Source organism: Alexandromys fortis, unplaced genomic scaffold (genome assembly GCF_014885135.2).
Source record: "Alexandromys fortis isolate MF-2015 unplaced genomic scaffold, M_Fortis_MF-2015_v1.1 scaffold_16, whole genome shotgun sequence".
In the NCBI taxonomy this organism is placed as follows: Eukaryota; Metazoa; Chordata; class Mammalia; order Rodentia; family Cricetidae; genus Alexandromys; species Alexandromys fortis.
Window position 1 is genome coordinate 14,048,987 of NW_026067893.1, and position 13,775 is coordinate 14,062,761.

Sequence of the window (13,775 nt, forward strand, 5' to 3'; positions counted from 1 at the left end):
ATGGCTCAGCCATTAAGGTACTGTGTTAAGAGAAACCCACGTACATCTGTCTAAGGAGTATCAAGGATTTATTAAGATAGGAAAGGGGAAATCCACTCACGAACACAGGAGATTTCACTCACGAACACAGGAGATGGTAAATCCAGTCGCAGAGTCCTTGGAAAGCTGGGGACTGATCACAGGCTGCTCCTTACGACCTTCCTCAGTCTTCACCACCCAAGAGTGTGCCCACCCCTCTTCCTTCCTTATAAGGGTCAGGCAGGCAGACAAGAAGCACCTCCTCTCTAGGGCCAGATAGCCCAAGGTCATGGACGGAACCATTATAGTACCGCTCTTCCAGAGGACCGACCAGGAGTTCAGTTCCCAACATCTATATCCAGTGGCTCACAACCGCTTCTGATGCCCCCCAATACAAATGTGACATGCATACACACACACATTAAAAAGTAATAAATAAAAGGTCCTGGATGGGGCTGGCAATGGCTCAGGGGTAAAGGTGCCTGCCCAGTGAGAGCCTGACAACCTGAGTTTGATCCCCAGATCTGCAAAGGGAAGGAGAGAACCGACTCCCACAAGCTGACCTCTGGCCACCCATGGCATGTGAACCCACAACTCAAAATCCCTGGAGAGCTTGTTTAGTATGTACAAGGCCCTGGGTTGGATACCCAACACTGCATACACCTGGCATGCACTTGGTTCACACTTGGAATGAACACCCACCCTTCAACGTCCCTAGAGTTACAAGTTGAGCTACCCCGTTCAAGTATAAAATAAACTACTGTCGTAATATCAAGCACGAGGGGTTTGTGCCTAAACTGAGGCGGATCTCTTAAGGCACATAAATGTCAAGTGCACTCTGAGAAGACTACCGGAAACTGGGAAATACAGCAGGAGCCAAGCCCACAGAGGCAGGCTTTCCCAGGAAATATTGACGCTTGGGCTAAAAGGATCGTGCCTTATGCACACTACACACTCCCCATCGCCACCACAAACCCGCCTTCCACCCCTCTTCTACCTTTATTAGACTTTTGTTTCCTATGTGCTTGGAATGTAGTCTTTTCTTTCTCCATGCGTAGTCTGGCGAATTTCATACCACGGGCTCTCCCCCAAAAAGGAGTTATCGCCTCTGACTTCCCGAAACAAATGAAGGGGTATTCTCAAGCAGAAACTGTGTGTACTAGATTATTTTAGCCATATTATGAGGTCATAATGGTGCCACAGCCCAGGATGTGACAAACTCTAATAAACAGTTGTCTGCACAATTGAAAACGGGTTAGCTCCGAAGGGGGAGTAGAAGAAAATGACTCAAGACAGAGGAGTGAGCTGAGCTCCTTGGCATGTCTTCACAGAACCGAACGTGGGCCTGGCAGACGTGATGGGCCAAGTTATTAGCAGCATCTCCTAAGTAGGTCAGTGTTTCCTGCCACTTTAAGACCAGAGGCCTCGTTTCGACGTCTGCGCACTGGGAGAGTGAACGCCTCTTTTCCCCTCCCCCCCCCAACGCCCCTGCCCGCCGCATTCTCCCGTGCTCCCCTCCTTCGGGTGGGGTAATGGTTCGTCCCAGAGTGCGGCCCTCATCCCGGAGGGTGGCCAGCCAAGTGATACGTTCCACGGCCGCGCACTTCCGCGGTTTTCACGGCGCCCTTTGTTCTGTTTCCCCCTAGCAAATAAAGCATAATGGGCTGATCCTAGAGAAGGCGGGGGAGCCGGGTTAGGGACCGGTCTGAGCCGGTCTGTGGCGCAGGCGCAGTGCGGATAAACAGGAAGCGGGCGGCAGAGGCAGCGGCAGTGGCAGCTTAGGGACTCCCGGGGCTCCTAGCCGAAGAATTAAGGCTGTTTGGAGGGCGCCGGACGCTGAGGACGGAAGAAGGCGCCTCTGGCCTCCTCCCGTGCAGACGCAGCGGCGCTCTCGCCCTCCGCTTAGGCTCCCGGCCCCCAGCCCAGGCGGAGGCAGCGGCTGACAAAGGGCTCGAGCCGGTGCCGCCGCCCTTCTCATCCGGGCACTCGGGCCCCCGCCGAGAGGAAGGGGGGGAAGGGCGGAGGGGGAGGGGAAGGAGCCCGGGAGGCGCGCGCTCGGAGCCGCGGCCCTTTGCAGGGCTCCGGGCCTGTGGCCCAACGGACCAAGGCGGAAGAGGAGCTGCGGCGGCGGTGGCGGCGGCCGGCGGCAGGAGGATGGTGCAGAAGGAGAGCCAGGCGGCGCTGGAGGAGAGGGAGAGCGAGCGCAGCGCCAATCCTGCTGCCCCCTCGGGGGCTTCGTTGGAGCCGCCTGCAGCTCCGGCCCCCGGAGAAGACAACGCATCCGGAGCCGGGGCGGCGGCCGGGGCCGGGGCGCCTGGAGGAACCCGCAGGTTCCTGTGCGGCGTGGTGGAAGGTGAGTCCGCCCTCCAGCCCCGCCCCGTGCCCAGCACTTGGTCCCCCGGGAGAGGCATGCTGGTGGGTCTTCGTGAGGTTTCCACCCCCACCCCCCAGGTCGCAGGCTTGCCCTTGCTAACGCGGGTGTGGGGGAGGCGAGGGGAGACGGAGGGAGGGACTCACTTCTTTTCCTCCAGTCTTGAGCGTCCCTTTCTCCTGGCTACTCAGGAGCCTGACCCCACCCTCCTTGGGCTTAGAGCCAGGCAGACCATGGAGGAGGAGGCGGGGGCAAGGAGCCTGTTGTCGGCTCTGTTTCACTTCTTTGTACCTTGGGATCTTAGTCCCCAGGGTTGTCTGCTTTGAAATGAGGAAATTTGTGCAGCGCTCCGGTCCTCACCCTTGTCGGGGGTGGGGAATTCAGCCCACACAGGTATGCTTGGGAGTGAAGGGGAGCGCAGTTCGGCCTGTAGTACTACAAGCCTTGGCTTAGGGTGTTTCTTTGCTGCTCTGCAAGCCTTGCAAGCCTCTTCTCCCCCTGAAGACTCATCTGCAGTCGAGGAAAGTGTCATGTTTACCAGTTGCTGTTATTCTACTCTGTGTGTGTGCGCTTGTGTGAAAATTCCAGTATAGCATTCTGAGAACATCTGTGATGTGGAGTTAGAATTCAGTAAAAGGTTTGGTTTTTATAATTGCTGTCTTCTCATTCACAGTTGAAAGGCATGAGGGACGTTTTAGTAGTGAGGGAAAATTGCCAGATCATCTCACTGCAATTTCTGAATAAGAACGGGCAGATTCTGAACTCAGGAAAGCACATTACCTTAGTTCTAACCTAATACGTCGTAGTTGGGGGTCTTTTTTTTTTTTTTTTTTTTTTTTTGGGCAAACCCAAGATTTCCCAGTCCCCCCCCCCCATTACTGGAGAATATAAAAACAAACACTCAAACCAAAAGGGCTGTAAGTAGGATTCTTGGTTGATAGCATCAGCTTTTCCCTGTCTCATCACCATGTATTTTGAAAGATAAAAGATGGTCGTTAAGGTATTTTAGATGAAGATGATTTGCGGGGAGAGAACATTCTTGGCAGCTGCAGTAGTAAGACATGAGACCGCTCAGCAAAATTATTTTACAAAATTTGGGGGAGTACTGGTCTTACTGGAGTCAGTATTTATGAAAATGTGAGTGCTTTGTTGTACATACTGAATTTGCCAGAGTGCAGAAAGATTTTAGAAAAACTGCGGTGGAATTTTTTTTTTCCTTAAAAGACAGGGAAGGCCTGGCAGTTTTATTTGCAACAAAATTGTGTGTCTAAAACAAGTTACACAAAACGTTAAAATCTGCATGAATTCCGCGTTTGCAGACAGGGTCTCCTGAAGCCTAGGTGAAGCACAGAGTGACCTTGAACTTGTGACCCTCCTGCCCTCCCAGTTTTACAGGCCACCATCCCAGTTTAGGTGTAAATTTCTTTGCTGTTTGTTGTTGGGGGTTGATTGCGCCCCCACCAGGGGGCATCACACTGCAGGGATCTGTATTGTCAAAGGTCCTAAGGTGGTGGCTGGTAGAGGTAACCGGTCATGTTGATGTCTGTAGTCTGCATTGGTAGGCTGAGAGAAGGGGTTGAGGGGTTGAGGCTGGCCTGGGTTACAGAGTAAGACCCCGTTTAAGAAACAGCAAAAAGTGGAAGAGTGAAATGAGGTGTGCTGGAGTGAATGTCAGGGAGCCCGGCAGTGTGTTACCAAAAATGAGAGGAGATAGCATACTGTGGTTTAAATTGGTTTCCCTAGAATAGTATTAAAAATATGTTAAAATGAAGCTGTCTTCAGTTGTTTTCCCTCTTGTCATTCCCATGTGCATATTTTTCTTAAATGCCCCAGTGTATTAAGTGCTTCTTGGTTGGCAGCTTTAGGAAATACTGTAGTTATAACCAGGGTGGTTGTTCTTCCTTGCCCTACAAACCTTGGTGGTTTTTAACTCTTGTGTTAATAGTACACGTCCTCTTTGTGGTTCAATTAATCCAAACCATAAACCTGGCTCTGAAAGAGTTGCTGAAGATTAAATTGTTAAAATTAGGGGCTTGAGAGATGGCTCAGCAGTAAAGAGCACTTCTTACTCTTCCAGAAGACCTAGGTTGCATTTACATGGCTCCTCGGAACCAACTCTAATGCCAGTTAGTCTGTAACTCCAGGGAGTCTTGCTTCTCTTTCCCTCTGAGGGCACCACACACGTGCTCAGACGCATGTAGGCAAAACACTCATAATGTTTACAATAGAAGGTGCTGCTAGGGTTTAATGGTGATTGATTGTTGTTCCATTCTTTTTGGGGTACAGAATATCTGCCTAGGATTAGAGTTCCTGTGGGAGAATGCTTGTGTGAACCCTGAGGAGTGCTTTAAAACTGTTTTGCAGGGGAAATGGCCACACAGCATGCATGTGGAGGTCAGAGGACAGTTTGCAGGAGGCCTTGTGGTCCCAAAGATTGTCAGACTTGGCAATTGCCTTTATCTGCAGAGCCATCTAGCTGTCCCCAATGCTTACTTTGATCATCTTTCATGGTGCTTCTGAGTTTTCCTGATCTCTTCCTAATGATTAGGCTGTGACTGGTTGAGGGAAAGGTTGGATTGGCTGTGAGGTGTCTAGTGGTGTTCCTAGTGAGCTGGAGAGCTCCAAATGCCAGCTTTACCCTTAGTCAGTTTTTTTTAGACATTGTTTCATATTTACAGTTCTCATTTAAATGCAAAATAGATGTAACTAGAAAAACTAGAAGTTTGTTTCCTACAGTGAACACTAGTGTCACTTAGATCCCTAACTAATCTTTTTTTTTTTTTGGTTTTTCGAGACAGGGTTTCTCTGTGGCTTTGGAGCCTGTCCTGGAACTAGCTCTGTAGACCAGGCTGGTCTCGAACTTGCAGAGATCCACCTGCCTCTGCCTCCCGAGTGCTGGGATTAAAGGCGTGCACCACCATCGCCCGGCTTGTTTGTTTGTTTTTTGACACTGGGTTTCTCTATAAGCTCTGACTGCCCTGGAACTTGCTCTGTAGACCAGACTAGCCTCAAACTCACAGACATCCTCCAGCCTCTGCCTCTTGAGTGCTGGGATTAAAGGTGTGCGCCACCACCATCACCACACCTGCTTCCTAATTTTTTAAAAAATATTTATTTATTTATTATGGATACAATATCCTGTTTTCATATATGCCTGCTAGAAGAGGACAGCAGACCTCATTACAGATGGTTGTGAGCCACCATGTGGTTGCTGGGAATTGAACTTGGGTCCTTTGGAAGAGCACGCAATGCTCTTAACTGCTGAGCCATCTCTCCAGCCCCCTTGCCTCCTAATTTTTCATTTCACAACTTGATTCTGAAATTAAGAGAGCTTGAAAGTTTACTGTTCAGGTCAACACCGCTGTTGGGTTTGTGAATGTGATCATAGCCTGTTACTAATTAATTAATTAGTTCATTTTTTGTTGTACAAACTTTTCAAAAAAGGTGATTATAGGCAAGTGTGATGATTCACACCTGAAATTTCAGCACTTAGATGACTGAGGTAGGGAGGTGGCTACCAGGTCTAGCTAGACCAGCCTAAGCTAAAGATCTATTGCAAAAAGTGTGTGTCTATGTGTGCGCATGTGTGAATATACCTTTTTCTAACTCTCTGATCTCATTACCTTGTGTAGCTCTTAAAATCACTCCTCTAGAGGTAATTGAATTCCCTTCTAGTTTTTTGAGACAGAGTCTCACTGTAGCCTAGGTTAGCCTGGAACTATGTAGTTCAGACTGGCTTCAAACTTAGGCCAATTCTGCCTCTTCCTCTGCTGGGCCCACTGGCAGAGCCACCATGCCCATCTCTCTAGTTTTAAGAGTCTTGTTTGCTCTGCTTTTGTTCCTTGCTGACTGAAGTCCCACAGTCATTCAGTCCCAAAGAAACACACAGAGGTCTACACTAATCATAAACTGATTGGCTTCTGATTAACTCTTTCTTACATCTTACATTAACCCATTATTGTCTGTGTTAGCCATGTGGCTCAGTACCTTATATCAGAGAGGCAGTCTCATCTTGCTTACTCTGCATCTGGGTGACTACAGACTGACCCTTTCCTCTTCCCAGAATTCTCCTGTTCTCATTGCCCCACCTCTACTTTCTGCCTGGCTACTGGCCAATCGGCATTTTATTAAAAATAATACAGGTGACATGATAAAAAGACCATTGTCCCCACACCACTCACCCCCTTTTTTTTTTTAAACAAGAACTCTGAATCTCATATCCTTTGTTTAGCTTTTCTCCTGACCGTTATCCGTAACAACTTGTAACCAACATTCTAAACAAAGGCAAACATCCATAATCCATATTTTGGGAATACAGGCATGGTTTTCCAGGCTACTTCCTGCTGATTGGGGGCGCTGATAATCTTACAGGGACCTAAAGAAATTTAGAATTATGATCAAGTCCTGACTGGAGTATCCTGTGACGCTTGATCATCTTGAAACTGTTCTGGCTACAGAACTCAGACATCTGGGCCTTCCATTCCTACTGGAGATTTCTCAGGGGGGAGGTCTTCCTTGATCAAATCTGATTTTTCTTAACTCAAAATTGAATCCACAGCTTCTCATTTCCTGTGGAAACAAAAGCAAAACCTTGTCTATGTTAGCTACATGGCTCATCCCTTTTTCAGCGGGGCAGTCACATCTTGCTGCTTCTGTGGCTGGGCAAGGACTACAGAGGAATGGGCTTCCTCCTTCCCAGAATTCTCCTGTTCTCATTGACCCGCCTCTACTTCCTGTCTGGTTGTCCCGCCTATACTTCCTGCCTGGCTACTGGCCAATCAGCATTTATTTAAAATATAATTGTCAGAATACAGACCATGGTCCCATACCAGTCCAGCAGCATTTATAATCAAATGTTTTTTTAGTAGCTGTTCCTCAGCAAACAATTCAAAGAGAACACAATAACATACAGTATTCAGACTCTGTATTTTCCATCTTTATGTAGCTTTATTTTAAATTGTTTCTTTTGTTTTCATTTTTAATTTTTGGTTTTTTGAGACTAGGTTTCTCTGTGTATCTTTGGCTGTCCTGGCACTCACTCTGTAGACCAGGCCTATACTTCCTGCCTGGCTACTGGCCAATCAGCATTTTATTAAAAATAATACAAGCGACAGGATAAAAGGCCATTGTCCCACAGTACTCTCTAGTTGTGAGAGTGCTTGCCTAGTATGATCAAGGTTCTCTGGTCATTTCCAGTATGGGGGAGGGGAGTGTGTGTTTTGTTATGTGGGTACTGGAAATGTATACTCTCATGAATACTAAACCAGTACTGAATTATATCCCCAGCCAGCAGGAAGAGTTCTTGCTCGCAATAAAAGATGGTAGGTCTGGGTTCCTAAGCTAGCATGGTGATGATGCTCTCTGGAATTCCTGTGCTTAGACGCCAAAAGAAGAGCATTGCTGCAAGTGTGAGGACAGCTTGTACAATCGCTAGGCCAACCAGGGCTCCATAGTAAGACATCGTGTCTCACTAAAAATAAAACCCAGTCTTACACACAGTAAATGTTAGAGAAGGAAATTTGGAAATTTAGGAATAGTGAAGAATACGTGACCTTACCACCTCTCACAGATAAACAGTGTTTGATTGCCTAGTTTTCAGATTCTGCTGTGTTTTATCCGTGGGGCTCAGACCTAGGGCCTCTGGTAGATGAGGCTGTTTACCCAGGAGGCCACACATTTGTCAGCACCTCCACACATTTCGTAGAAAACGGATTCCACGTGTGTAACCTCCTTTTTCTTCAGCTGTACCTCATTTTCAAAGCTGAGAGTAGTTTTATTTTTCTTTAATTCCAGGGTTTTATGGAAGACCTTGGGTAATGGAACAGAGAAAAGAACTGTTTAGAAGGTAAGTTTCTTATGACACAGGAGGCACTCTCGCTGGATGAGCCTGGTGTCATAGCAGGAGTTGCTATCCTGTAGTCCTTTCCAAATTGTCTGGGGAAGCTGAACAGGTGGAGGCTTTGTCTGCTTTATTCAGAGTTCTCTTTGTTCAACACTTAGTATGATGGTGCACTTTGTGATATTTAATTAGTTAACTAATTAACTGGAGAGGGCTGGAGAGATGGCTCAGTGGTTAAGAACACCGACTCCTCTGCCAGAAGATCTGGGTTTAATTCTCATATTCCTAGCACCCATATGGCAGCTTATAACTAACTATAACTCCAGTCCAAGGGGATCTGACACCCTCACACCAATGCACATAAAATTAAATAAATTAGAAAAAATTCCATTGATAATTAAAGTTTAACAGTAGAATATTACTGGTTTGTCATGAGATAGAGGTACATCAAAAATAGTAATTGAGCTAGGCGATGGTGGCGCACGCCTTTAATCCCAGCACTCGGGAGGCAGAGGCAGGCGGATCTCTGTGAGTTCAAGACCAGCCTGGTCTACAGAGCTAGTGCCAGGACAGGCTCCAAAGCCACAGAGAAACCCTGTCTCGAAAAACCAAAAAAAAAAAAAAGTAATTGAGATTTATAGTTTATTATTTCCTATTTATGCAGCTGTAATTTTCTTTCTCTTAAGGCTTCAGAAATGGGAATTAAATACATACTTGTATGCTCCAAAAGATGACTACAAACATAGGATGTTTTGGCGAGAGATGTATTCAGTGGAAGAAGCTGGTAATCTTTGTGTGTCTGTGTCTGTGTACATACATGCCTGCCCCTGAACTTGAACACGTGTGCAGGCAGGTCCTTGAGTAGGGAGTTTTTCTCTTTCAAACTGAAAGCTTCAGAGATTGAATTCTGTCTGTCAGACTTTGTGGCAAGTACTTTTATCGTCCTTAGCCATCTTGCTGGCCTGGTGGTGATGTTTTTTATTTTGATCAGTTGAGTTCAAAATAGTGAGTGAGGGGACAATTTTAAGGTTGTACTTGACTCTTACTAAAAATTGTATTTTATAGGGCAGCGGAGATAGCTCAGTGATGGAGGGAGGGACAGCAGTACCGTTGTGATAGACAGATGAGTAGATGGGTGGAGCTGGGTAAATTTAGCCTAGGAATTTCATTTACTCAGATAACCCCCTCCAAAAAGTATTTGAACCTTTCAGATGTTAGGAGAAATAGAAATGGGTTGCATTCAGTAAGAGAATTGACAATTGAGGGGTTTTAAGACGAGGCTGGTGAGATGGTTCACCGTGTAAGGGTACCTGCCATTAAGCCTGGCAACTTGAGTTTGAGTCTCAGGACTCACATGCAGTTGTCCTCTATCCACACACTAGCTTGTTAACACCAAATGTTTAAGAAACTATTTGAAAATGAGAATAAAAGGTCTTTTTAAAATATTGGTTCAAATAACAGGGTGACGGTGATGCACTCAGGAGGAAGAGTCAGGAAGATCTCTGTGAGTTCTAGGCCAGCCTATTCTACAGAATTGAGTTCCATGACAGGCACCAAAACTACAGAGAAACCCTGTCTTTGGCGGGGGGTGGGGGGGGAGAGTTCAAATAAAAGTGTGTGCTTTTGTGAGATTATCAGGGTATACCAAAATACCTTCCATGAATATGATACTTTTTAAATTTTAATGCTTAGCATTAAAGAACCTTTACTGTAAATTGGAAGAGATAATTTCTTCAGTTAGAAGGGACAGTTTGTTTTAGCATCCTATGTTGCTTTCTAAAACCAAGACTTTGTTCTTTAGAGCAACTTATGACTCTCATCGCTGCTGCTCGAGAATACGAGATAGAATTCATCTACGCTATTTCCCCAGGCCTGGACATCACCTTTTCTAACCCCAAGGAAGTATCAACATTGAAACGCAAATTAGACCAGGTAATTCTTTTTTATTTTTCCTGACTCAATATTGAAATGGGGTTTTCTTAATTGCTTTATGGTGTTAAAAGGAAATATTGGTGGGAGAGATGGCTCAGTGGTTAAGAACACTGGCTCCAGAGGTCCTGAGTTCAATTCCCAGCATCCACATGGTGGTTCATAACCATCTATAGTGGGATCTGATGCCCTCTTCTGGCATAAGGGTGTATATGCAGATAGAGCACATAAATAAATCTTTTTAAAATAAAAGGAAATCAAATTGATACTTTATTTCTGTAGCTATTACTTTCATAATTGTGGGTAGAGAAGTATTTGTCAGCCAAAAACTTAGCTAGAATACCATAGATCCCCCGTGCCTCTGCTTCCTGAGTACTGGTATTAAAGGCATGCGCCACCGCTGCATGTTTTGTTCTTTTTTTTTTTTTAACATTTATTTATTTATTATGGATACAATATTCTGTTTGCATATATGCCTGCTAGAAGAGAACACCAGACCTCATTACAGATGGTGGTGAGCCACCATGTGGTTGCTGGGAATCGAACTCGGGTCCTTTGGAAGAGCACGCAATGCTCTTAACTGCTGAGCCATCTCTCCAGCCCCGCATGTTTTGTTCTTTAAGAAAAGATTCGTATTGGTGGCATCACATGGCTTGTAAAACTTAAGGTAGAAAGCTGGGTGTGGCGATTCCTTATATTCCAATATTTGAGAGTAAGAGAATTTCTAAAAATTTGAGGCCAGCCTGGCCTCCAGTGTGAGACCCTCTCTTAAGAAGGGGACGATGCAGAGATAGCTCAGCAGTTAAGAACACTGGCTGTTCTTCCAGAGGGCCCGGATTCAATTCCCAACACCACATGGCAGCTCACAGTTATCTATAACTCCAGTTCCAGGTGAATTAGTGTTCTTTCCAAGACTAGATCAAGGCCTAAATATTTCATAGATTGAGTATACTTGTTCATACTTTTGTAATTTTATGAATTTCTTGGATCTTCTAGGTTAGGTTGCCTTGTATAAACTGAGGGCTAGAGAGATTGCTCAGCCGATAAAGGGTAGGCTCACAACCAAAAATATGAGAGTTCGTTTTTCCAGCACCCACGGCTATCTCTCCAGCAACCAGACAAACAACCAAGCAAACAAAACTATTGTTTGAACATTTACTTGATTCATTACCAAGTGAAAATTGGATCCCAAAACACTAGCTATATTAACTTAAAATTGCTACCACTTAAAATGTAAAAAGATCAGATATTCTTTGACATTCCAAGGAAAATATTTGACTTTGATATAACCATAAGTATATATTTAAAATACTTTTCTCTGAGATGAACTAATAATCGTGGTTTTTCTTTTCTAAGGTGTCTCAATTTGGGTGCAGGTCATTTGCTTTGCTTTTTGATGATATTGACCATAATATGTGCGCGGCAGACAAAGAGGTGTTCAGTTCTTTTGCACATGCACAAGTTTCTATCACAAATGAAATTTATCAGTACCTAGGAGAGCCGGAAACATTCCTCTTCTGTCCTACAGGTATTGTATATAAGAACTGAGTATTTAACTAGTATTGGAATATGTTAAAAGGATCTATGTAAGCCAGGCGTGGTGGCTCAATACCTTTAATCCCAGAACTCAGGAGGCAGTGGCTAGTAGATCTCTGAGTTCGAGGCCAGCTGGTCTACAAAGCGACAGCCAATACTGTCTTGAAAAACCAAAAGAAAAAAGAAAAAAAAAAAAGAAAAGAAAGTATCAGTGTATTACATATTTTCCGTCATGTATAAATACATGTTTAATACATTTTTTATTGATATTTATTGAGCTCTACATTTTCTCTGCTCTCCTCCCTGCCTCTCCCTTCCCCACTTCAATCCTCCTCCAAAGCCCCCATGCTCCCAATTTACTCAGGAGATCTTCTTTTTCTACTTTCTATTTCCCATGTAGCTTAGATCTATGTAAGTCTCTCAGTGTCCGCATTGTTGTCTAAGTTCTCTGGGATTGTGGTTTGTAGGCTGGCTTTCTTTGCTTTATGTTTGAAAACCACCTATGAGTGAGTACATGTGATAATTGTCTTTCTGTGTCAAGGAACACATTTTTAGAAGACATTTTTCAAAGTCATATAGGAAAAATTTAGGACCTTATAATACCAAAGAAGTAGGTTGGAGATGTTATGTACTTTTTAGTATTAGAAGTTGTTAGGAATATTTCCGAAATGCGAGCTCTGCCGATGCCAAATTCCCAATCAAGTCAAATCAAAACAAGCCAAATTAAGAAATACCCAGGTTTAATGGGAGTTCCATGCTCTCGGTGGCACCTCACGAATGGTGTGTCCTCTTTTGGGAGCTCATTTAAGTACCCTGGGGAGGGGTCAGGACCTGGCCTGCAGGGATTTGGAGTCCAGACCAGGCCTGGGGGCTGGGATAGATGAAAGGGGCTGGAGCCTACGCTCCCAACTTCACATTCCAGACTCTTTGGATATAGGGGTGATAGAAAATTGGAGTGGTAATAATGACAAACATTTAGGCTCTCTTTGGAAAAAAGGGTGTAGACTCAAATCTGGCTACTTCCTGCGGGCAAGGGGCGACGTGGGCAAGGGGAGAGCTAGGTGTCCATGTTTAGCAATAGGTGTGGCTGGAAAGGCATCCCATGTACCGTCATCCCGGAGAAGGCAGGTGTCTAGGAAAAGAATTGTTATTAAAGATGAGTGTGCCAGAATGTGGAGCAGGTAGGCCCTTCATTGTGGCATCCTGGAAAACCGGAGGGTGGAAGGTCCTGTCTGCTAGACAGACCAAGTGTCTTGAGTAGGCGCCCACTTGAGCCTGGAGAGATGGTACCAGCATGGGTGTCCCAAGAGCTTGGCAGCCGATGGAGTGTTGAGGATTACCATGTGAAGTCCTGTCCATCGAGGTTCGAGAGACTAGGAGTTAACTGTTTGAGGAGTATTCTGTCCCCTGGGGAGAGTGGGGCAGGTTTAGGGGCCTTAGGGTCCGCTGGTATAGTGGCAGGAAGACAACTGTCAGCGGGTGAACGGAGAAGGGATCTTAAAAGGGAGAGGTAGTGTGTAACCATTACATTTCCAGGTTAAAGGAGGAGAATAGAATTATTGGAATGAAAACTGGAAAAAAAAATCAAATTTACATGATTTTAACTTAGTCATGTCTCACTCCCTTCGGCTTGTTCTCTTTTTCTGCCCCCGTTTCACTGCTCCCACTCTCTTCTGGCTCTATTCTAGCAGTCAGAATAGAGCGCGTCCCGCTCTGCTGCTTGGTTTTCCGCTGAAAATGTTTTCATCCTTAGTCACCTCTCAAAATTGACCTCTGTAAACTTTGCTCCTTTTTTCCCTTTTTGTTTGTTTGTTTGTTTGGTTTTGGTTTTTTTCGAAACAGAATTTCTCTGTGTAACCCTGGTTGTGCTGGAACTTGCTTCTGTAGTCCAGGCTGTCCTCAGACTCAGAGATCAAGCTGCTGCTACCACTGCGTGGTCTAAAGGTGTGGGCCACCACTGTCTGACTCACTTTTGTTTCTTGTTCAGAAAGAGATGTTAGTTGTGAGGGGTAACTGGTCAGAATTCTTTTCCAGTGGGAGTGTTGGGTTTGGTCTCATCAGGCTAGCAAGTTGGGATTTAAA

The 13,775-nt window shown here is 45.3% G+C and overlaps 1 protein-coding gene across 1 annotated transcript in view; it reads left to right on the forward strand.

Moving 5' to 3' along the window:
- The first annotated feature begins 1,800 nt into the window (after nt 1–1,800).
- Nucleotides 1,801–13,775, forward strand: part of Oga (O-GlcNAcase) — a 38,516-nt gene continuing 26,541 nt past the window's right edge. Inside the window, exons 1-5 of the mRNA XM_050145148.1 lie at nt 1,801–2,371; nt 8,183–8,234; nt 8,915–9,012; nt 10,030–10,160; nt 11,514–11,685. Coding sequence (XP_050001105.1) covers nt 2,173–2,371; nt 8,183–8,234; nt 8,915–9,012; nt 10,030–10,160; nt 11,514–11,685 — 652 coding nt within the window. The 5' untranslated portion in view covers nt 1,801–2,172. The remainder of the gene's footprint in view (nt 2,372–8,182; nt 8,235–8,914; nt 9,013–10,029; nt 10,161–11,513; nt 11,686–13,775) is intronic.